Source organism: Equus asinus, chromosome 4 (genome assembly GCF_041296235.1).
Source record: "Equus asinus isolate D_3611 breed Donkey chromosome 4, EquAss-T2T_v2, whole genome shotgun sequence".
Classification (NCBI taxonomy): domain Eukaryota; kingdom Metazoa; phylum Chordata; class Mammalia; order Perissodactyla; family Equidae; genus Equus; species Equus asinus.
Window position 1 is genome coordinate 34,146,409 of NC_091793.1, and position 25,417 is coordinate 34,171,825.

Consider the following 25,417-nt stretch of genomic DNA (forward strand, 5'->3'; position numbering starts at 1 on the left):
TTTACAGCTTAATATTTACACTTATCTCTTTTTCCCCTTCTACCATGTTTTCTTTCCTGATTTTTTTCTGTTATATTTCACCAAAATATTAAGTCCAAGTTATTAAAGCAAAGCCAACAAATTCACCATACTTTTGAATAAAGAGTTTAATAACTCCCTATTCCCCCACCACCAGAAGGATAAAGACATGAAAAAAAGTACTGATACCACGTGAAAGATGACATGAGTGGAGCCATATTAAAATAAAGCCGGAGTAGCCATGTCAGAGGAATTGTCTTGCGCATCTTGTTTTCTTTATCTTGTAAACTAGACCAAAGCACCAACATTTGAAGAAGTCACTAATGACAAGAATACCCTCTGTAAGGACTGACAGACCTAGGCTTTGCTGACGACTGGATCACTAACCAATTAATGAACTACCTACCAATCCAGCCCTTTGCCTGATGACTGAATCTCAAGCCAATCTACAAAGTACAAAACTGGCCTTACCTTATCTAGCACCAATGAACTCTTCTTTAATACACCTCATCTCATCCTCCTTTGTTTCCCATAAAAACCCTGAGCCCCTCTCCTGTAATCGGGACACTACTTGGGTTTCTGTCTGAATTTGTGCTCCCCAAATTGCAATTCTTTGACCCCAAATAAATGCTTTGTCTTTCAAACTGGTTTCTAGTTTTGTAGGTTGACAACTAATACCCACTCTGCCGAAAAAATATTATCTCTTGCTCATCTATAAAGAAACAAAAAGGAAAATATTAACATCACAAAATACAGAATAAAGAATAAAGTTGGAGGTCTCACAGTTCCTGATTTCAAAACTTATTAAAAGCTACACTACTCAAAACAATGTAGTATTAGCATAAAGACAGGCCTACAGATCAACAGAATAAGAAAAGAGAGCCCAGAAATAAACACTCACATACCTGGTCAAATGACTTTCAACAAGGGTGCCAAGACCATTCAATAGGGAAAGAACAGTCTTTTCAACAAATGGTGCTGGGAAAACTGGATATTCATACGCAAAAGAATGAAACGGGAATCTTACCTTGCACTATTAAAAGAAACTCCGAATGTATCAAAAACCTAAACACAAGACCTGAAACTATAAAACTATTAGAAGAAAACATGGGGGAAATACTTCATGACATTGGATTGGGCAATGATTCCTTGAATATGACACCAAAAGCCCAGGCAACAAAAGTAAAAATAGATAAATTGGATTACATCAAATTAAAAACTTCTGTGCATAAAAGGTGTGACATTGTGATTTATAACAAGAAATCTACATTTGGTCTTCATCCTCATTTCTGGAACAGAGTCCTAAAACACTTGGAATTTCCTATGTAATAAGAGAAATAAAGTTGTCTTTTGTTATTTTCAACAAGCCCCTTTCAACCACCTATGAGTTTATGTTAATCAGGTGATTTTTCAAAAGCCCCTAAGGGTTGGGGCTGGTTGCCAGGGGAACCAATCCAGATTACAGAGGTGGAACTTCCAGGCCTACCCCCCACCTCTAGGGAGGGTAAAGGGATGGGAGGTTGAATTAATCACCAATGGCCAATGATTTAATCAATCATGCCTATGTAACAAAACCTCCATAAAAACCTCAAAGGACAGGGTTTGGAGAGATTCTGGGTTGGTGAATACATAGAGTGTGCCCAGAGAAGCATGGACCAAATGGAGTGTGTCCACACCCTTTCCCACATATCCTGCCCTATGCATCTCTTCCATCTGGCTGTTCTTGAGCTAAAGTTGTGGGGGATAAGAATTTGCCACCCCAAAATGTCTCTCTTTGGCTTATTTTTAAGAACAAAAGACTCTGAAAAAGTACTTTGACCTTCCCCCTAACTACCTAAAAGAAATTAAAACAGAAGGTCTGTCCCAAGAAGGAGCAATCACCATAGATAACTCTAGGTGTGGCACACAGGGAGGAACCTAACAAGGCCCATCTAATCAAAGTTCTCTCCCTATCCTATTTTTTTTTTTTTTTTGCAAGGTAAACATCTGTTTACCCAACATTTGTTTTTTTCGTCTTCATGTGAATCGCTGCCTCCCCTTTCAAGTCCCAACCTACTATCCCCTACATCCTCCTTTGTCTTTAGCTGAAGATGGTAGTTACTGTGGTGGCTTCAGCCATTTTGGCAAGTTACTCAGTTTTCCTGGGTATCTCCCATGTATGCATGTTACTGAACTTTTGTTTGATTTCATCCTATCATTCTGTCTCACATCAATTTAATTCTTAGACCAGCCATGAGGACCTAGAGGGTACAGGAATAGCTCTTCCTCCCCTAAAAAGTCTTTTATAATAAACCAGTAATCTAGTAAGTAAAATGTATTCCTGAGTTCTGTGAGTCACTCTAGCAAATTAATTAAACCCAAGAAAGGGGTTATGGGAACCTCCCATTTAAAGCCAGTTGATGAGAAGTAAGGTAGCAAGCTGGACTTTCAATTGATGTCTGAAGTGTGTGTGTGGGTAGGGAGCAGTTTTGTGGAAATGAACCCTTAATCTGTGGAATCCATGCTATCTGCAAGTAAATAGCATCAGAACTGAGTTAAACTGTAGGACAGCCAGCTGGTGTCACAGAAGTGTTGATGTGTGGAACACCCACACGTCTGTGTCAGAAGTGAAGCTGTAGCAGAATATTGAGAGCAGATGAGACACAGGAGGAGTGTTTTTCTTTTACAAAAAGACAGTATCAACAGTAAAAAGCCAACCAAAGAAATGAGAGAAAATAGCTGTAAACCATATATCTGCTAAGGGATTAACACATCCAAAACATAAAGAACCACAACTCACCAACAAAAAATAAACAACTCAATTAAAATTATATGTCTAAGAAGCAAATGAAAAGATGCTCTACATCCTAATCATTAGACATGTAAATTAACCAGGATGAGATATCACCTTACATTCATTAGGATGGCTAAAAAAAGTATGATCCAGCAATTCTACATATGGGTATATACCCAAAAGAATTGAAAGCAGGGTCTCCAAGAGATTTCTGTATACCAATGAACACAGGAGCACTATTCATAATAGGAAAAAGATGGAAGCAATCGACATCAACATATGAATAGATAATATGATATACACATACAACAGAATATTATTCAGCCTTAAAGGAAGGAAATTCTGGAGCCACCTGGGTGGTGCAGTGATTAAGCTTGCATGTTCCACTTCAGCAGCCCAGGGTTCACCAGTTCAGATGCCAGGTGCAGACCTACACATTGCTTGTCAAGCCATGCTGTGGCAGGCATCCCACATATAAAGTAGAGGAAGACAGGCTCGGATGTTAGCTCAGGGCCAGTCTTCCTCAGCAAAAAGAGGAAGATTGGTGGCAGGTGTTAGCACAGGGTTAATCTTCCTCAAAAAAAACAAAAAAGAAAGGAAATTCTGACATATGCTACAACATGGGTGAACCTTGAAGATATTTGCTATGTGAAAAAAACCAGGCACAAACAGACAAATACTGTAAACTTAAATGATTTAACTTAGAACAGTAAATTCATAGATATAGAAAGTAGAATGGTGGGGGGAGGGGAAGGCAGTGAATGGGGAGCTGCTTAATGAGTACAGAGTTTCAGTGCTGCAAGATGAAAAAAGTTCCCGAAATTGGTGGCATACCATTGTGAATATACTTAACACTAAAAAAAAAATACACAGCTGGCAGCAGCCCACTTACGCATGCAAATGCCCATGCGGCAGTGGCAGTGGTGCACTGGGGTCCCTGACCTGTGACAGTTGGTGGAGCAGCAGCAGCCTGATCCACACAACTGCAAGCAGACAGGAGGGGAGACCAAGCCCTGAGGGTGACGCACCCTCCAGACCAACTCCACCAGCAGCAGGAACTGCACACAAGTCCCTGGGTCTCCAGGCCCCCAACAGCAACAGCAAACCTGTGAAACCAGCACCCCTGGTGATGAAACCAGCACCCCCAGACAACTGGGGAACAGCAGCACAAGTGGTGCACAGGACAACAGCATCCAAGCCTGCAGACAGCCAGTGGAGGAATATGAGACCCAGGTTACAAGAACCACAGTAACCAAAGCCGTACACAAACAAAAAAATGGTGATTACTACCACAAATGTGCCAGCAGAGGATCAATTCATCAAACACCATGAAGAACTACAGTAACACAGCAGAACAGAAGGAAAATGATAACTCTCCAGAAATCAAACTTGAAATCACAGAAGATTACAATATAACTAACAGAGAATTCAAAAGTTCTGTCACAAAGAAACTCAATGAGTTACAAGAAACTCATACAGTTCAATGAACTCAGGGATAAAATTAATGAAGAGAAGGAATATCTCACCAAAGAGAATGAAGCTGTAAAAAGAAAACAAATTCTGGAATATGAAGAAAGTAATTAATGAGATAAAAGATAATGCATAAAGCATTAAAAATAGAGTAGACCTTATGAAGGAGAGAATTAGCAAGAGCTTATTCAACGAAATAATAGCTGAGAACTTCCTAAACCTGGGGAAAGAACTGGATATGCAAGTACACAAAGCTAATAGAACTCCTAATTACATTAATGCAAAAAGACATTCTTCAAGGCATATGATATTAAAACTGTCAAAAGTCAATTACAAAGAAAAAATATTAAGGGCAGCAAGACAGAAGAAAATAACCTACAAAGGAACCCACCAACAGGCTTTTGGAGAATTTCTCAGCAGAAATCTTATAAGGTAAGAGGGAGTGGAATGACATATTCACAATACTGAAAGACAAAAACTGTCAGCCAAGAATACCCTACCCAGCAAAATTATCCTTCAGGTATGACGGAGAAATAAAAACTTTCCCAGACAAACAAAAACTGAGTAAATTCATTGCCAACAGACCTGCCCTACAAGAAATGTTGAAGGGAGCCCTCCTACATGAAACAAAAAGGTAAAGGTTTACAAAGCTTTGAGCAAGGAGATAAACAAAAAATCAGGAAAATGCAGCTCTCTATCAGAATACATTAGCAAACACTTAATTATAACATAAAGGATAAAGGGAAAGAAAGCATCAAAAATAACTATAAACACTTCAATTTGGTCACAAATTCACTATACGAAAAGGAGTAACTTGTAACAACAAAAAAATAGAAGAGGAAGAGGAGTGGGATAGAACCTGCATAGGCTAATGGAGAAAAGATGCTATCAGAAAAAGGATTATCTCATCAAGATCTTTTATACAAGATCTTTTGTACAAAATATATGAGATCTTTTCTACAAACCTCATAGTAACCACAGAACAAATAATCAGAGCAGAGTCACATCTCATAAATAAAGAGAAAACTAAGAAGATGATCAAAGAAAATCACTAAACTTAAATGGCAGTCAGAAATACAATGAAAAGGAAACAATGGAAATATAGAACAACTGGAAAACAAAAGATAAAATGCCTGTATTAAGCCATCATATACCAATAACCACTCTAAATGTAAATGGCTTGAATTCACCAATCAAAAGATACAGACTGGCCAGATGAAGTAAAAAACAAGACCCAACAATACCAACAATATGCTGCCTCTGAGAAACACATGTCAGCTCTAAAGACAAATACAGACTCAGAGCAAAGGGATGGAAGATGATACTCAAAGCAAATGGCATGCAAAAGAAAGTAGTGTAGCAATACTTATATCAACAAAGCAGACTTCAAGAAAAAAGATAATGAGAGGAAAAGAGGGGAATTATATAATGATAAAATGGACATTCCACCAAGAAGACATAACATTTACTAATACATATGTACCTGACAGGAGCACCAAAGTATATAAAGCAACTTTAAATAGAACTAAATGGAGAAACTGCCAGCAACACAATAGTAAGGAACCTTAACACCTCAGTAGGTCAATGGATAGATCATCCAGACAGAAAGACACAGTGACCATAAATGAAACACTAGACCAGATGGGCTTAATTCCATACAAAAACAGCAGAATATATATTCTCCTCTAGTACACATAAAACATTCTCAAAGACAGACCATACGTTGGCAGAACAGGCAAGCTTCAATAAATTTAAGAAGACTGAAATCACTTCAAGTGTCTTGTCGGACCACAAAGCAATAAAACTAGACACCAACTACAAGAAAAAAGCTAGGAAAGTCACAAATATGTGGAGACTAAACAGCATGCTACTGAAAAACCACAGGATCAATGAAGAAATCAAAACATATCTGGAGACAAATGAAAATGAAAACACAACATACCAACTCTTATGGGATGCAGAAAAAGTGGTACTAAGAGGGAAATTTATAGCAATACAGGCCTACCTCAAGAAACAAGAAAAATCTCAAATAAATAAGCTTACCCTATCCCTAAACAAACTAGAAAAACATACAAGACCCAAAGGCAACAGAAAGAAGGAAACAATAAAAATCAAAGCAGAAATAAATGAAACAGAGACTAAGAAAATGAAAGAATCAATGAAAATAAGAGCTAGTTCTTTGAGAAGATAAACAATATTGATAAACCCTTAGCCAGACTCAATAAGAAAAAAAAGAAGACTCAAATAAATAAAATCAGAAACGAAAAAGAAGAAATTACAATAGACACCACAGAAATACAAAGGATTATAAAAGAATATTATGAAAAGCTATACACCAACAAATGGTATAACCTACAAGAAATGGATAAATTCTTAGAATCATACAACCTCCCAAAACTGAATCAGGAAGGAATAGAGAATCTAAATAGACCAATCACAAGCAAAGAGATTGAAACAATAACCAAAAACCTCACAAAAAACAAACGCCCAGGACCAGACAGCTTTTCTGATGAATTCTACCAAACACTCAAAGAAGATTTAATTCTTATTTTTTTCAAATTATTCCCAAAAGTTGAAGAGGATGGGAAGTTTTCTAACTCATTTTAAGGCTGACATTTACCCTGACACCAAAACCAGGGAAGGACAACACAAAGAAGAAAAATTACAGGCCAATATCACTGATGAACATAGATGCAAAAATCCTCAACAAAATATTAGCAAACACAATACAGAAATACATTGAAAGGATCATACATCACAATCAAGTGAAATTTATTCCAAGGATGCAGGGATGGTTCAACATTCACAAATCAATGTGATACACCACATTAACAAAATTATGAATAAAAATCACAAGATCATCTCAGTAGATTCAGAGAAAGCATTTGACAGGATCCAATATTCATTTACGATAAAAAAAAAAAAAACTCAACAAAATGGGTATAGAAGGAAAGTACCTCAACATAATAAAGGCCATACATGACAAACCCACAGCCAACATCATACTTAATGGTGAAAACTGAAAGCCATCCCTCTGAGCACAAACACAAGACAAGGGTGCCCATTCCCACCACTCTTACTCAACACAATACTGGAAATTTTAGCCAGAGCACTTAGGCAAGAAAAAGAAATAAAAGGGATCCAAACTGGAAGGAAGAAGCAAAACTCTGCTTGCAGATGACATCATTCCATATATAGAAAACCCTACAGAATCCACCAGAAAACTATTAGAAATAATCAATAACTATAGCAAAGTTGCAGGATACAAAAGCAACATACAAAAATCAGTTGCATTTCTATACACTAACAATAAACTAGCAGAAAGAGAAGTCTAAAATACAATCCCGTTTACAACCATAACAAAAAGAATAAAATACCTAGGAATAAATTTAACCAAGGAAGAGGTGAAAGACCTATACACTGAAAACTATAAGACATTATTGAAAGAAATCAAAGAATACATAAAGAAATGGAAAGATATTCCATGTTCATGGATTGGAAGACTATACATAGTTAAAATGTCCATGTTACCTAAAGCAATCTACAAATTCAATGCAATCCCAATCAGAATCCCAATGACATTCTTCAGAGAAATAAAACAAAGAATCCTAAAACTTATACGGAATGACAGAAGACCACAAATAGCCAAAGCAATCCTGAGAAAAAAAGAACAAAGCTGTAGCTATCACACTCTCTAACTTCAAAATATACTACAAAGCTATAGCAATCAAAACATCCTGGTACTGGCACAAAAAAAGACACATAGACCAACAGAAGAGAACAGATAGCTCAGAAATAAACCCATGCATATATGGTCAATTAATTTTTAACAAAGGAGCCAAGAACATAGAGAAAGGAAAGTCTCTTCAATAAATGGTGTTGGGAAAACTCGACAGCCACATGCAAAAGAATCAAAGTAGATCATTATCTTACACCATTCACAAAAATTAACTCAAAGTGGATTAAAGACTTGAAGGTAAGACCTGAAACTATAAAAGTCCTAGAAGAAAACATAGGCAGTACACTCATTGACATCAGTCTTAGCAGTATCTTTTCAAATACTGTTTCTACTCAGACAAGGGAAAAAAAAGAAAAAATAAACAAACCAGACTACGTCAGACTAAAAACCTCCTGCAAGGTAAAGGAAATCAGGTACAAAACAAAAAGAACATAACAACTGGGAGAAAGTATCTGGGAATCATATATCCTACAAGAGGTTAATCTCCAAAATATATAAAGAACTCATAAAGCTAAAAAACAAAAAAACAAACAACTGTATCAAAAAATGAGCAGAGGATATGAACAGACAATTTTCCAAAGAAGATATACAGATGGCCAACAGGCACATGAAAAGATGTTCAGCATCACTAATTACTAGGGAAATGCAAATCAAAACTACAATGAGATATCACTTCACACCCATCAGAACGGCTATAACTAACAAGATAAAAAAATAACAAATGTTGGAGACAACATGGAGAAAAGGGAACCCTCACACACTGCTGGTGGAAAAGCAAACTGGTGCAGCTACCATGAAAAACAGTATGGAGATTTCTCAAAAAGTTAAAAATATAAATACCATATGATCCAGCTATCCCTCTACTGGATATTTATTCCAAAGAACATGAAATCAACAATTCAAAAAGATTTACGTGTGTTTATGTTCATCACAGCATTATGCACAATAACCAAGATGTGGAAGCAACCCAAGTGCCCATCAATGAATGAATGCATAAAGAAGATATGGTATACATATATACACACACACACACACACACACACACACACACACGCACGCACACACAATGGAATACTACTCAACCATGAAAAAAGACAAAATCATGCCATTTGTGAAACACAGATGGACCTTGAGGGTATTAGGGTAAGCAAAATACGTCAGATATAGAAAGGCAAATACCATATGATTTCACTCATATGTGGAAGGTGAACAAATACATGGATAAGGAGAACAGATTAGTAGTTATTAGAGGGGAAGGGAGGGGGGAGTGAAAGTGGTAAGGGGCACATATGTATGGTGATGGATAAAAACTAGACTATTGGTGGTGAACACGATGCAGTTTATATAGAAACTGAAATATAATGATGTACACCTGAAATTTTCACAATGTTATAAGCCAACATAACCTCAATTAAAAAAAAAACAGAATAAGTCACAATGTACTGTGCCAATATAAAAATAACATATGCAAGTTAAAATTTAAGAGATATAAAATCAATTCACTGCTATACGGAGTTTTTAAATTCTCACCTGATTTTTTTGTGTTAATTCATTAACTAAACTTTTAAGTTTTTGTAGTTCCTGCACATATACAGCAACTTCCTGAGGGCCTTTGGCAAGTTCACTCCTTAGCTGGCTTATTGTAGCCTAAAAAAAAAGTTAGAGAAACTAAAATGAAAAAGGAAATGAAAGCATCCAAAGGTTTTAAGGTTACATAGATTTTTGTCATTACTATTGTTGTTAAATTGAAATAATCCTTGGAAGTTTCAACTTGGTTCTTTATCCTACCACTCCTACTGCCACCCCACCTTTTTAACTGAAAACCAATTTTTAAAATTTATCCGAAATGCACAACTTCATTTAATAATAGATGAAATGAAAAGAGGACATCCTACTTCATGTGTCTGAAGTAAGCATCAAACTGCAAACTTGAATTTACTGGCTTTGAAAATCTGTACTTTGATCCTCCTGAATTTAGAGAAAGTATGCAAGTTATGCCTACAATTCTCCCAATTTCTACAGCACAGCCTTTTCTTTTTACATTAAAAATGTGATAAATGCAAACAGAAAACAGAAAATCACCTTTGAAAGGTGGTGAATCATCTTTCTGAAAGTAACAGAAAGTATTTGGCCAAAGAAGTTACCAAATGGATTAAAAGTCAATTAAAAGAGGTTTAAAAAATGTTTTTAGGAATGACAGTATGTCTGACATATGTTCATGGCCTGACCTTTTAAGGAAAACATTCACGTAAATGAAGCAATTCTGATAACACTGAAAGGTGATCTGTCACATTACTTTATAGTTACACCTTATACAGGGTGTCTCGTTATAACACATAACAACAGATATATATTTATGATATATACATCACTTACTTCAAAGAAGGAAATGTTTAAACATTCATGTATTTTCAACTGTGTTTAAGCTAAAGGCATAACCAACACCGTCTTAAACTGATCATGTAAACGTGACATGGACACAGGTATTAGTTCATTTCAAATTGCTATTTGTAACTTTGAATCTCACTAACGTTATGGATGTTAATAGAAACATTAGGAATAATTCGGCTATTTTAAATTACTATGTTTTAATCATATAGCACAAAAGAAAATAAATTATCATATTTAAATCCCTACCTGTAAATATCTTATCAAAGGATTTAGCAGAGTATCCAGCACATAATAAACAGAAATAACAGTATATATTAAAAGGCAAATTCTGAGTAAATTTCCTTACTATACCATGATTCCACATTGAGATTTATAAGATGTAGTAAGTCAAGTGTAACATCTATTAGTATCTATCCTGCTGATAAATTCCAACATGTAGAAGAAACTACACAAGGAAAAACACAAAGCAAATATGTCCAAAAATGTCTTGTTATATTTTATAGCTTTTATATATGTTCTAATAAATGATTTTATAATGTTAACACCTAAAGAACTGGACATTAGATATATCATTTATCCTTTGTACACAAAATATGTATATATTTTAAAACCAGAATCTCTAAATGATAAAAGCATGCATTTAAAATTTTTCAATCTACTTAAGGCTGAAAAAAGAACGATATGGGAAGAGTATTCACCAAAAGGTAGACTTTAGTTATGGGGAAGGGGAGGGAGGGGAGTGAATTACAGGCAGCTTTCACTTTCTCTATTGCATATTATGTATCATTTTAATCTTTTGCAATGATCATGTATTATGTTTATATTTGGGAAAAATAAAGATAAAAGAAAGACAAAATTTTAAAGCAAATAAATATACTCCCTCTTCAGATATCACTATGGGTGAAATTCAAACAAAGGCGGCTCTCTGCTCTAGCCACACTGACTTTCTTCATTACTGAACAGGCCAAGCTCACCTGGGTCTTGAAGGCTTTAGCACCTGCACTCCCTCTTGCTAGGAATGCCTGCTCCCAATTCTTCATCCTGATTCTTGCTCACCTCATTTTTCTCATACATGTCCTCCTTGAGGAGACCCTCCCTGACCATTCTATCTAAAATTGTCCCACATTATCGCCAGCTACACTACTGCCCACCCCTCCTGCTTTATTTTTCTTTATAGCACGAAGCATTAACTGACTTTCTATCATGATTTGGTTCACTTATACATTGGTTGGCTTCCACAAAGGAATATAAGCTTTATGAGAGCAGGCACTCTGTCTTAGCAACATCTAAAAGACCTGCTGACACTAAGGCATTCAACAAACCCTTGTTAAATAAATGAGCGAGTCTATCTCCAAGCAGTTAATAGATATTTGTTCCTAAGGAAACAGTATATCAGACCCTAAAAAGTAGTTGGCATTTCCTTGAAACCATGCTACTGAATTCGAGATTGAATTTTTACTAAAAACTTTAAATTACAAATAATTAAGGAAAGACATTTTGAGCAAACCATCCTGCTACTGCTTTAGAATTTTAATTATTGTCCTAATTAATAGTCTACTCTTCCTAGTAAATAGTCTTTTAAAGATGGTTGAAACTTTGCTTAATAAAACAAAAATGAGCATATCTTTGAAGTTCTGAGATTGCCTTAAGACACAAAATTGCCATATGACAACAGAAGGTGCTATATTAAAAGTATTACTAATATTACATTATAAAGCCTCCCCAAAACACATTACCTCAAGTTTAAGCATCTCCATTAGAAGGCAGAAAAAAAATAATAAAATGATGGATGAAAGGTGGAAGACAAGAGTGAAAAAGTACACAATGACCACACAATAAAAATGTCCAAACATACTGCTAAATCTGAACTCTAATATTAGCATACTTTTAAGCGATACTTTCATATTCTCTTTAATAACTATGCAAGAGTGTAATCATACTTACCCTATATATTTATAAACATTTCAGCTTTTCAAACTGGGATTCCTATGAGTTTATTTGGAATACAAATGAAATTCTTAAAAAATCATTTTCATTAAAGACCACACCAAATATACAATGATTACAGCTTTGATATCTCCAATAATGTAGATTTCTAGAAAAAATATTTTTTTAACCTTTAAATCCTCAATTTCTGATGTATAAAATAGCTAATTATTTATAAAGTACTTTCAAATGCTTTAGAATGAGTTTTCTACATGCCTTCTAAAATATCTAGATACCCCAAAAAAAGTCAGTAAATTCCTAAGATATATATTTAATAAAGTAATGGAACATAGGCATATTTAACAGTATACACCAGATTACCTATCTTCAGCCTCAAATAGAAATACCAAATAAACTGTTCCATTTTTAGCTTCTTTAATTCCTTTTACAGCATTTTGTTCCTAATGCCAATATTTAGGTTCAGTAAAGCAGTAACACATAAAATAAAATTTTTTTCTATTAAGTTCTTCTAAGTGCTATTAGTAACCAACACACTTCACTGAGAATAAATAGAATTGACTTTTAATAAATAAAATATATTCAACATATTTAAAAAGCAGAAGCTAAAAACAGTTATAAACAAATGAGATGATGTATTTATGTAGCACTTTTTTTTCATATGGAAATGGTATGAGGCACAACTCAAAAGTATTTTAAGTTATACTCAACACAAATATTACAACATACAATATGGCAAAATATAAAATGCAATAATAAATATTAGATCAAGATTAATAGCACCAATTAACTCATAAGGCAATCATCAGACCACCTTAAATGGGAGATAACATGACACAGAAAGACACAAGTTTTGCATAAGACCTGGGTTCCAATCCTAGCTTCTTTAGGTATACGGCTTGAACAAGTTATTTAACCTCATTGAGCCTCAGATTCCTTACATATAAAACAAACCTAACTTCAAGGGTTAAAAAAACAAATTAGACCACATATTTAAAGTGTCTAACATAGTATCCAAAACCTAGTGATGCTCAAAAAGAGACTGTTTTCAATAATAATATTATTCTGACTCTTTACTACCATTTCCCAAAGTTGTTCAAAGTATTTCAACATAATCAGAGGTCTCTATCACTACATATCTATTAACTAACTAAGTAGGGAGTAAATATTATCCATGTTTTACTAAAAATATAATCAAATGTTAAATCATCACTCAGCAAGAATAAATCTCTTTATTTTAAAATGCAATTCAAAACGTGAAAAGATAAATTTTATGAAAACTTGAAAGAAGTTAAGATGTGAAGAATGGATTTCTAACCTATTTTTCTTCTTTCCCAGAAACACCTTTTCTAGAGAAAAAAAAAAAAAAACACTGTTTCCTACAATAACCTCTGTTGACAGGAGGACAATGTGGGAAGACACTAAATAGATTCACTCGAAATTTATAACTTTAGTTAACTTTCTCATCATAAATAACCTCTTCGCATTACTTATAAAGATATTTTAGTCTACATAAACAAAAACAAATTTATAAAATTCATCCATATTAAACTTAGAGTAATTCTTAAATATTACTCAGATTTTCCCACACATTTTTCCCCAAAATGCAAATAAATACACAAATCTCTTCTCATTGTTCAAAGTCTATTCGTGTAACAAGTATATGTACAATTCTATAATTCTCGGCTGGAAAAGGTCAGAGACGACTGCACTTTAAAATAGATACATTCTGTGATTCAATTTTAGTCACCATCTGACATTTGTTTTGAAATTTCAAAAAACATTAAAGAAATTTTTTAATCAAAAGAGTATAATTTTTTTAAATTGAGAAATACTAGTAGGCAGGCAGATTTAATGAAAAGTAATTCTTACTGAAGCACAGGAATAAATGACTGGATTCACCCAGGCTCACGTATTTCTACTTTAGCATTATCTGAATAGGAATTTTCCTCATGAGACTTCTTTGATTCACCCTGTCCTTGATTATACAGTAGGAGCTCTTAACTGGCTTCAATAAGTTCATGAACTCTCTGAAATTGTTTGAAAAACTGTGGGATTATTGGCTACAAAGATCACTTTTGAAAAATTTGCACCTGAACTTCATAAATGTGAAGTCTGAAGTGTGAAGTATCAGAAAGCCTCACACGCCTATGTATACTATATCATAAACTCTCACCATTCCCCCACTGATAAGATAGAGGAGGAAGGAAAATAGAGGATGACATGGGTTATCTGTAATAGTTATACTTCATAGCTCACCAATATGTTGCTAATTATGAATAGAGTGGCTTTAGATCACCAGCTTAAAAACTCTAAGAGATGCAAACTGAAATGTCACTATAACTTAACTTTTTAAACTGAAAATATGAAAAACAGAAGGCAGCATCACAAGAGGAAGCTTAAGAATGACAAATAATAGTCACCATAACAAAATATCTCCTGTAGAACAATAAAAAGGACATGGGCTAGTATTTGCAAGCAAATATACTTTTACATATCCTAGAGTTTGTCATATGCTGACATAACTATATAAGGGATTTACAGCCCACAGTCATGTCATGTAAGAAATGGTAGAAGGAACTGAGAATGTTTACTCTGGAAAAGAAAAAACTCAAGAGTAAATATGAACAGTCTTCAAATATCTCAACTGTATAATTTATTCTGTGTAATTCCTGAGGAGAATTGGAACCGGTACATGTAAATTACAGGACTAGATGATGTTTAAGATTTCCTTCAACAACGTAATTCAATAATTGATAAACGAAAAACAAGCTTACTAGAAAATAAGTCTTTCGTAAATATTTTCTCTAAACAACATTAGTATTAAAATTGTAGAAAATGAAATTATACTTCCTTTACCCCTATCAAACTGAGATAAACTCAATTACCACTTATTAACTAGCCTGGAGTAAATTTAACTTTAAATCTCTCTCCACAATATACATCACTTATTAAATAGAACAAGATTCTCTAAGAGTCTAGCTTCATAAAGCAAAAACAAAAAATATTGACTATTAGACTATACTGACTATATAATAATATTACTCAGAGCAAAAGAAAGAAAGGCAAATACTATTTTGACAAGACACTCAGAAAAATCTCAAATTCTGGCTTCAGCCAACAGTATACACTAAACAAGTTAACCTCGATCACATTTAAGTGCAGTGAACTTCATTACCTCGGAGTTAGCAGACTCTGCTTGTAACTTTTTGCACTCATCTTTGAGTTTTTCAGATTCTCTCTCTCGTTCCAAGGTCATGTTGTCCATCAGTGTTTGAACTTGGACCAGTTCTTTCTTTAGCACAGCAACATCTTCTATACCAGGTCTCTGAAGCTGTGAAGCAACACATTTTAATTAAAAATTACAGTGAAAAACTAAAATAATACACAATTTTTAAATGGTTTCACTACAAAGAAAACAAAATGAAAACCATCTATAATATCAATTACTGGACTCCAAATATCAAACACTGATATCCTTCCCCCAACAAGCCTCTCCTCTTCCCACTCTATCTCATATTTAATAGCGTTACCACTCAAGGTGGAAAACAGCAAATTCACAATTATCCTTAGTGCTTCATTTGCTTTCCTTTCCTTCACAAACTACAGCCATTGGTCATAACAGTCACTAGATAAATGCTACATTCCTTCATTTTCTATCCTAAAAAACTAGTAATAAAAATGAAGGTGCAGATGTAAGCATAATTAGGGTTTGCTGCAGGCTGAATGTAGTTGATTGATTTATTTATATATTTACTGAGTGCTAAATAAAGGACAGAAAGGAATCAAGGACGGTTCCAAGGTTGTTAAGCCTGGGAAGAGAGTTGAAGAAGTATGGCACCAATGACAGACATACAGTTATGGAGGAAATATGTTGACTTGATTTTATACTTGTTGAATTTGAAATGAAAGCTAGAAATGCAAACAGAAGTATCCTAAAAGCAGACGTATTTATAAAAGAAAGTGCAAGAGAAGGTCAGGATCAGAGATGCAAATACGGAAACTACTGAAAAGACAGATGATATTAAGATAGAAACAACAAAAACGTTGAAGGTAATAAATGTATCATAAAATTCCATTTTTATTTAAAAATATCATACATACAATATATGTAGGTGGTAGAAATATAAAAAACTTTTTATTTCCTCCATTTTACTCAAGCTATACTTTTAAAACTTTTTTATCAAAGTAAGTGTTTCATTTTTAGTTTGGAAAATTATAAAAGTACATTCCAACAAATGGTTTCTAAATTACCAGTTCGGTCTTCAGATCTTGAATTACAGCTGCTGCTTTGTTTAATTCTTCTGTCAGATGTGTCACCTTTTGATCAGCAGCTTCTCGAAGACTCTTTTCTTCATCATATTTTGACTTTATATCTAATTAAGGATAGTTATATAAATATTACTTTCATGACATTAACTCTAGGGAAGGACAGTTTTGTAAATTCCTGTATATTACAGGGCATATCTATGTATCACTCTAATTCAAATTCCCATTCCTTAGATAACCATAAATATATACAATAAAATTATAGTACTTCTGATTACATTAAATAATGAACTTAAAATAATCAAATGTTTTCATCTACATAAATTCCACACAACACTAAGTTATTAATTAGCATTTTAATATATACTAAATCACATATAATATTTTGCCTAAAAGCATGTAGTTAAAAAATACTATGTAATTGATAGCATAACCAAATGTTAAATCTACACTACATTATTTTACTTCTTCAAAATGTTACTTGTTAATCTTTAAGCATACCCCAAAAGAAAATTCATCTTCTCTAAAATTCAAGAAGAATTCTACGGAGAAAACCAGTCCTTTGAAGGGAGGAGGTGGGAGGACAAACAAAATAATTTATATAGCAACTCGATTATCATTAGATTCCAATAATCACCATCACAGTCTATAACAAATGCTTTGTCACACTAAAATATGAAGTTTATTTCTAGGATATATAATGGCAAAAAGATAACGAGATTGACTTATTGGCTAAAAATTGAGATTCAATTTACCTGCAATTTCAGTAGCAAGTTGGGCTGCTTTCTGTTCAAATAAGTCTTTCATTTGCTTAATATTAAAATTTTCTGTTTGGGCTTCTTCTAATTTTTGTTCCAAAGACTGTAGTTCTACAAAAAAAATATAGTAGTTATTCAAATACAATGTTAATTATATTTCCTAAATTGTTATTATTTATATCATGATCTTTGTAATAGTTAAAGACAATCAACATGAGTCTACTATCCAATTATATGTAGAATATCTTCACACTTCAAGAATTAAGCATCCCTGATTCATTTAAGGCACAAATCATAATTTACAAACATATAAAACAAATGAAAGGAATATTTAGCATCACACTCAAATAATCTATAAATATTTGTTTAATGATTATTTTGATTTCACAATTCACAGTTATTTTCATATATCGGCCAACTGACCAACAAGGAATATATTCTGCTCCTGTGATAAAATTTGCTATAATGCAAAATGAAATTAGACATAGTTTAAACCAATCAAGCTCTTAAATTAAAAAAAAGAACCAATTAAAATATGTAGTCAAGTCCTAACACTTCATTCTTATAAAGAAAAAAGATTTCAGAGGGAAATTAAATAGAAGAGCTAATCTCAAAATATAATTTTGATTATTCATTGAGCATTTCTCCAGTTACAGTTAGTTACAAAGCTGCTAGTTTCATCATTTTATTTCAAGACAAAAAGAGAATATCACTCTTTAATATAGACTTAACTTTTCATTAAACAATCATATTAATGTAATATTCCAGAAGTTTATTTATAACTTCAGAATATAATGAACTAAGAAAATACTAAGATTTCTGCTGATCTGATTAAACTATGAACTTCACAGGTAACAAGCACTCTAAACCTAGAATATGACTGTTATCTTCACTGTTTTAGAGCTATACAGTACAGAAAAACCACAAAACAAAATTCACATAGCAGGCATCAGAGGAGAGAAAAAAAATTAAAAAGGATGATAAAGAAGAAAAAGAAAAATGAAAAAATATCAGCTTTAAATAAAGTTACCTGCTGATGAATCAGCCACCAATCCATCAGGTTTAGACTCCTCAATGAAAACAAAAGACATAAACAAATACATTAAAAGGAAAAGACAAAACTGTTACAATTAACAATGTGAAAAAAATCTGTGAAAGCCACATTCTGTCAAGCAAGCAGCAAGATTTTGATGAAAATTAAATTTTCACTTGCTCACATTCTTCCAGATCTCTATGGTACCACTAGGCAGATTGGCATAATGATAGAACCATACCTCACTGGTTCTAAGAATTTTTTTAGGTTAACATATATTAAATTATTATGGGTCTTGAAATAGATGGCAACTTGAATTCCATAAGTTCAGTTATAAATAAATAATATAAATTATTATAATTATAAATAATAGATTCTACAGCAAATACTTAAGTCAGAAGGCAAGATTCAATCCTATGATATTTGAAAATCTGCATAAGCTAAAATATGCCATGGAACTATCTCTACTAAAAAATTTGGCTTTAAAAGGATAAATTTTTAATTCAGGATTATAAACCATCTGTAAAAGAAGCACAAATAAAGTATATATTCAATAAGGTTTAATTTATCACATGGATTAGGAACAAAATAATATACTGCCTAGTCATTATTTCCACATTTTAAAGAATCATACATATCTGAAAGAGTTTAACAAGGCATCTGAGAGTATGCCTGACTTTTTATTTTCCTATACATTAGATTAGATATATGGATTGCTAAGAATCATCATAATTTAAAATACATTTTCCCCCAAGGGAAGTTCCCTACCAAGACAATTTTATCTTGCACTGTGGAGAATTTATTTAATTTATTAAATATGAAATAGTCATCCCAAATGGTAAACAACTTCCTCTCTGTTTTCAGGTACAGAAAATAATATAGCCCATGTTTAATCAGTTGTTAACAGCATCTATGTAAAACATGAGTAAACGAACTCCAAGTATTTTAGATTACTAAAAACCTCTTTAATGCATCCTCAACTATAGAAGTCGAGTAGTAAAATAAGACTGATCTCTTGTTATCCATTTATTTGTTTTTCTTTTCTAGTCCAAATGACAATTTTAGGTAAAAAGGCAGAAAGACTTAGTGAGAGTCCTATTACATTAAGATAATGTACAAAGGGATCACTAATTATTTTAGAAAAATATTAGAACTATTGTTGAAGGGTATCCACTTTATTCTTACAAATGAAAACTAGATAAGGATTTGGCAAAATTCATTATTCTATGATTCTTTACATAAGTTTAGCATAAAAATCAATATAATTTGCTTATAAAAACCATAACTGGTTAAGACATTTATCTAGAAAATACATTAAACTATAAAGAATATAAGACACCAAAAGAATTTCATGCCAAAATAACCACTTTTGATATTACAGTGATTTTCTTATTTTCTATGTATCATTTTTATGTAAAGTTGTATAGTAGATATATGTGTGTGGGTAAATATAAATATTTATATTGTTTTTTAAAACCTAATATGGTTAATACAACAGTTTTCCCATTTTTTCAAACAATCTTCACTAATATAAACTATAAACAGCTAATAACAGTTCTCTCCCTACTAATAGACATTTTAGTGATTTCCAATTTGTCACAAACACAAATGCTTTGAAGTGTTTCACTACTGTTTGAATCTATATTTTTTAACTATTTAGGTATATTGTAGAAACTAGAATAACGTAGCCTGGTATAAAAAAACAATCCACATGTAACTGATTGTTAACGAAGCATCTTTAAGAAGTTACATCTTAGCTTCCCATATATTTGTTTGTATTCATTAGAAACTGCAAAGGATACACACTGTACACTATTAAACACAGAGAAATAGGAAGTTATATCAGGCTACCTGCTTACAAAAAAGTATTATGCTTAATTTTCAAAAATGAAAATAAACAATGAATAAACACACTTCAAGTATTTAAAAACAATTACTTGCTGCTGCAGCCCTTGATATTTTTCTAATTCTTTCTTTAATTCCTCTGAATACCATTTTTCTTCCTAAGGAAACAAAAAGGATTTTTAATTGGTAAATTTTAAAAGATGTATTAACTAAAAATAAACACATATAATAATTTTATTTTTACCTTAAGTGAAGCCTGCAGGTCTTGGACCTCTTGTCTGAGTAGTGTTATATCATCTCTAAACATAAATTGGGGAAAAAAGGAATTAATGGCTAATATTGTTTAAGAACCCAGTCTCAACAAATCATGGCTAGTGACTGTACACTAATATGCCGGTTTTCTCAATTTTTTAAACAAAAAACACTACTGTAGATTTTATATATTGTGGCATATGTATAAAACCCTTAGAAAAATAATTTTACTCCTAAAGGTCATTGTTCATAAATGGAAAAACGTCTACCATTAATTTACCAACAATAAGCATCAATCGCTTCCTATGGCAGTTAGTATAAAATCTAAACTCATTATCAAGGACTAAAAAATCTGTACAATCTAATCCTTGCCTTATCATTCTCCCCATCATTTGCTTAGTTTTAGCAACACTGGCTTTCTTCTATTCCTTGAGCGTGAAGTGCTCTCTCCTATCAAAACCTTCCCACATTCTATTCCCCTCACCTAACGGTCAGTCTGACAAAGAATGTAAGCAGACTGCACGAGCCCTAACACAGGAGAGAAATTCCATGAGAAAACACAGTTGGAATTATTCTTCTGGATGTCAGGAACATATCTTCACCTGTTGGAATGTAAACAGCAGAAAAAGGGACTCTCCTTATTCCATGCCAGTACCAATGGTTGCCATGGCAGAAGACTGAAACGAGTTGATGAGGAATACTCAAATGAACTGATTCTAATATAAAGGGACTAAGAGAAAAGCATCAGTTCTAATGATGAGGAAGACCAAGTCCACACCACCTAAAGCATATCAGCAAGGTAAAAGACAATGGCACATACTGGTAGGAGAATTATTCTCTGGGATAGGGGCAGGGGTAGAGAGCAAAGGGACAGAGCAGCTTCACCTGTGAAACAGGGTTAACAGGAGAAAAGGAAGAAAACTGCCAACAAAGAGAAATGTAAAAGATGGAGAAATGAGTCCTGTACTTCTTGTAGACATTCATATGTAAAGAATTCATTCATTATTCAGCAGACATTTGCTGTCTAGGCCAGACTATCAAGCTGTTCAGTTTAATAGGGGAAGTAAACAGTAAACAAGTAAGAGTAACAGACCATCATCAGTTCTGTGACAGAAATAAAAAGAGAAGCATAAAGATAGTAGTCACTTCCACCTGGAAGGGCTTCATGATGGAGGTAACCTTTGTGGTGAAGTCTTTAATCTCTAAATACAAGGGATAATAAATTCCTGCTACTTTTGTTGACTCTTAAAATTTGTCTTTTTGTGAAATTTTCATTTCTCTGTTGTGTGTGTGTGTACATCTTCATCTCTCCCTTTCTTTCATGTGGCCCACAAACTAATCTGATTTGCAGAAACCACATGCCAACTAAAGGACACTTAGTGTTTATATGTGTATGGAAAAGTGTGGGTGCATTTTAAGTTTTACCTATTATTTATTCATCTTCCAACTCTATGTAAAAACTAAAATGATGAAGAAAGAAATTACTAACATATTTGAATGGCTCACATGAAATTGAATGAAATTCCAAGGAAGATGATTCTAATTCCACTTCTTTTTTTTCCGCAGGGGAAGAGTCTCCCTAAGCTAACATCTATTGCCAACCTTCCTCCTTTTTTCTTCCTTCCCCCGACAAAGCCCCAGTACATAGTTGCGTATAGTTGTAGGCTCTTCTGGTCCGTCTGTGTGAGCCACCACCATGGCACAGCTACTGTCAGACAAGTGGTGTAGTTCCATACCCAGGAACCAAACCTAGGCCACCAAAGCAGAGCATGACGAACTTTAATCACTAGGCCATCAGGGCTGGCTCCCGATTCAACTTCGAACTGGGTGGACTTGGTTGCTCCCACTAATCTTTTAAAAAGTGTCATTTCAACAAATTTGTGAAAGTAATTTGCCTACCAAAGAAAATCTTTTGAAATGTGTAACTACCAAAACAACCTAGGATATCTACAAAACACAATTTGGCAACATCTATCAAAATTTTAAAGGAAACTTTGTCCAAAAATTTTACTTCTAGAAATTTATCTTACAGATACAAACATTTTCAAATGATGTGTCCACAAGGACATATACCACAATATCATCTGGATTGCAAAACACTGGAAATATCCTAAATGCTCATCAACAGGAGAATGATAAAATCCCATGCAGTCATTGAAAAGAATGAGATAGCTGTAGCTGCACTGATATAAAGTAATCCATATGATACACAGAGAAACAAAAGGTCTACAACAGTGCAGAACTGCTCTTTTATGTGATTACATATATTTATACATTTCTTTTTATGTATTCACAGATACAAGCATATGTATATATATGCGTAGACTATTTCTGGAAGTATACACAAAAAAGTGAAGAAAACTAAGAGACTAGAAAAAAGGGGTGGCAAGGAGTCAATTTTCACCAGACAATTTTTGAATCATTTGAATTTTGTACACTATTTATGCTATCTATACATACATTTTAAAAATCTGACCCCCAAAAAAACTACTAATGCATCAAGTTTCAATATGTGACAATGTTGATGAAATTCACATGTAAACTGATAAACAGAGAGCTTTTAAAACGAGGTTTCACAACCCACCCAAGTCATGTGGGATTTGATTTAAAAGACATGTCCTGCCTTTAGTCACATGTTATCCAGTGTGTCAGAGAGCAGCAGGATGTAATTGTCAGAGACTGGAGAGACGCAGGAAGATGGGAAGAGCCGATATAGTAAGAAATAAACCTGGAAAAGTACACAGTAACTATTCCATAAGCAATGAGAAACTAGTGAAAGTTACTCTTTAGAGCAACAGCAATCAAACTGGCATTTTAAGAATATTACTCTGGAAGCAATATGGAAAGTTAACTGGAGAGGTACAAGACTGAAGGCAGAGAGCCAATATAAATACTGAAAAATATTTTTAAGTGAGAGATGATGAGGCCTAAAATAAGCTGTAGCAGTGAAGATCGAAAAGTTTATGAGAGCTGTCAAAAAAGAATTAACTAAATTCTGTGACAGATCAGACGGGAGCATGGCAGGTGTGTAAAAATGAGCACATCCCATTTTCTGGCTGTAGTAACTGGGTGGAAAGATAATACTGCCAATCACCAAAAGAAGTAACAGTAGAACAGGAGCAAACTTAGAAGGAAATATAATGAACCCTGTTTTCAAAATGTCAACAGCCAGAGGTACCTCTGGAACACCTACACAAGACACCTAGGAGACAACTTGGAGATAATGCTACATTGGAGAGGTAGTTTAGGAGGAAGTCATGGATGTGAATATTAACCCAGGTAGGTTATACAGACAAAAAAGAGCACACAAAACAGATCAAGAAAGAACGATCACAATCATATGTTGTCTCAAGAGTAAGTCCAACTAGCCACATGGAAGGCCCATATGAAAGAGAAATGAGGTCCCTGACAAATAGCCCCAACTGAGTTCCCAGCCAGCAGCCAACACCAACTCCCAGCCATGAATGTGAGGTTACTTTAGACCTTCTGGTCTTCCCAGCATCCCAGTCTACATCACTTAAAGCAGAACCATCCAGTCAACCCAGAGAATCATGAGAAATAATAAACTGTTACAGTTTTAAACCACTTAAGTTTTGGGTGGATTGTTACGAGGTAATAGATAACCAAAACAGAGGTCAAGTAAGCTAAGAACTGAAAATAATCCAGGTTACTGTTGGCCTTTGTAGGAGCAGTTTCAAGAGAATGGTAGGGTAGAAGGCAGGCTTCAGTGAGCCAAACACTGTATGAAAAGTTAAGAAGCAAGAACAAGAGCAGACTGTGGAGATTTTTACGGTGAAAATTCACATATTGGGCATTGTCTAATTTACAGCTGAAAAGCAACTCTCTTAAATTGATACTAAATATAAAAACATTGATAATGTGATTTAATATGAGTATATATTTTATATCTATTTACTAACAAATAACAAAAGAATAGTACCCCAAATTATTAACTCACACAAAAAGTACTGAGGAGCATTAATAGTTATGTAAAAGGGAAGATTCATACTTCCCAAAGCATTGGTTTTCCCACATACTTTAATAAATTAAAACAAGCATATTTTACAGTTCTACATTATCTATCAACCACAAAGTTATGTAGTCATAATACTTTTCCTTTAAGTGGTGTCCTTTGTGTTACAGCAGATTAACCAACCAAAAGGCATTTATGCAAAGAAATTTTTAACAAATAGAATGCAATCAAGCTTTCTTCTTTAGTAGGAATATAAGACAAGAGTTCTCACCAAGAGCAATAGAAAAGCAAAGTTATATTGTTGAATGCTGTTTTAAGTAATTACATTTTAATTTAACTTAATTCTTAAAACGGTTAGGCAAAACTGCCATGAAGCAGATTGTGTATGTGTGTTCATTGTTATATTGGTGATTATAAAAGAAATTTTAAGAAGTAATGATTAAATTTAATTCTTGGCTAAATTCATTACTTTAACAACTTACTACAAAATCTTCAAAACAAAGAATATCATTATTAAGCAGAATATGCTAAATATAATTTAACCTTTTGATAATTCACAACCTTCTTTAAAGCAATCTCTGTACCACGTTGTAGATGCTTGTATAGATAGTTGCTGCTGAAGGACAAAATAGTTTATAACAGTAAAGATGGAAGGCCATGCCAAATGAAGATAGATTTAAAAAATTAAATAATATAAAACACTACCATTTTCACAAACTAATTATTCATGATTAAACAATGATATCACATGCATTCATACAACATTACACTTTAAAACTATTACACTGTACCGCTTCAAAGCGAGAGCCTCTCCTCCGTGACCTGAATCATTACCAGCATCGTGAACTGCCTGATAGTGTTTGAAAAGTTCATCAGCAGATCCAAGAGATTTCATACACTGGGGACATATGAAACCCTATAGAAAGAGGCAGAGAAAGGTTTCAAAATAGAA

The 25,417-nt window shown here is 33.6% G+C and overlaps 1 protein-coding gene across 4 annotated transcripts in view; it reads right to left on the reverse strand.

Annotated features, from left to right (window-relative positions):
• Positions 1-25,417, reverse strand: part of EEA1 (early endosome antigen 1) — a 133,414-nt gene that overhangs the window by 72,218 nt on the left and 35,779 nt on the right. For all 4 annotated transcript variants that reach the window (XM_044744290.2, XM_014841258.3, XM_044744275.2 and 1 more), the window contains 8 exons: positions 25,257-25,381; positions 20,485-20,539; positions 20,333-20,398; positions 18,393-18,432; positions 17,360-17,473; positions 16,590-16,711; positions 15,514-15,669; positions 9,531-9,647 (listed from right to left, as the gene is read on the reverse strand). In XM_044744290.2, the coding sequence (XP_044600225.1) occupies positions 9,531-9,647; positions 15,514-15,669; positions 16,590-16,711; positions 17,360-17,473; positions 18,393-18,432; positions 20,333-20,398; positions 20,485-20,539; positions 25,257-25,381 (795 nt within the window). The remainder of the gene's footprint in view (positions 1-9,530; positions 9,648-15,513; positions 15,670-16,589; positions 16,712-17,359; positions 17,474-18,392; positions 18,433-20,332; positions 20,399-20,484; positions 20,540-25,256; positions 25,382-25,417) is intronic.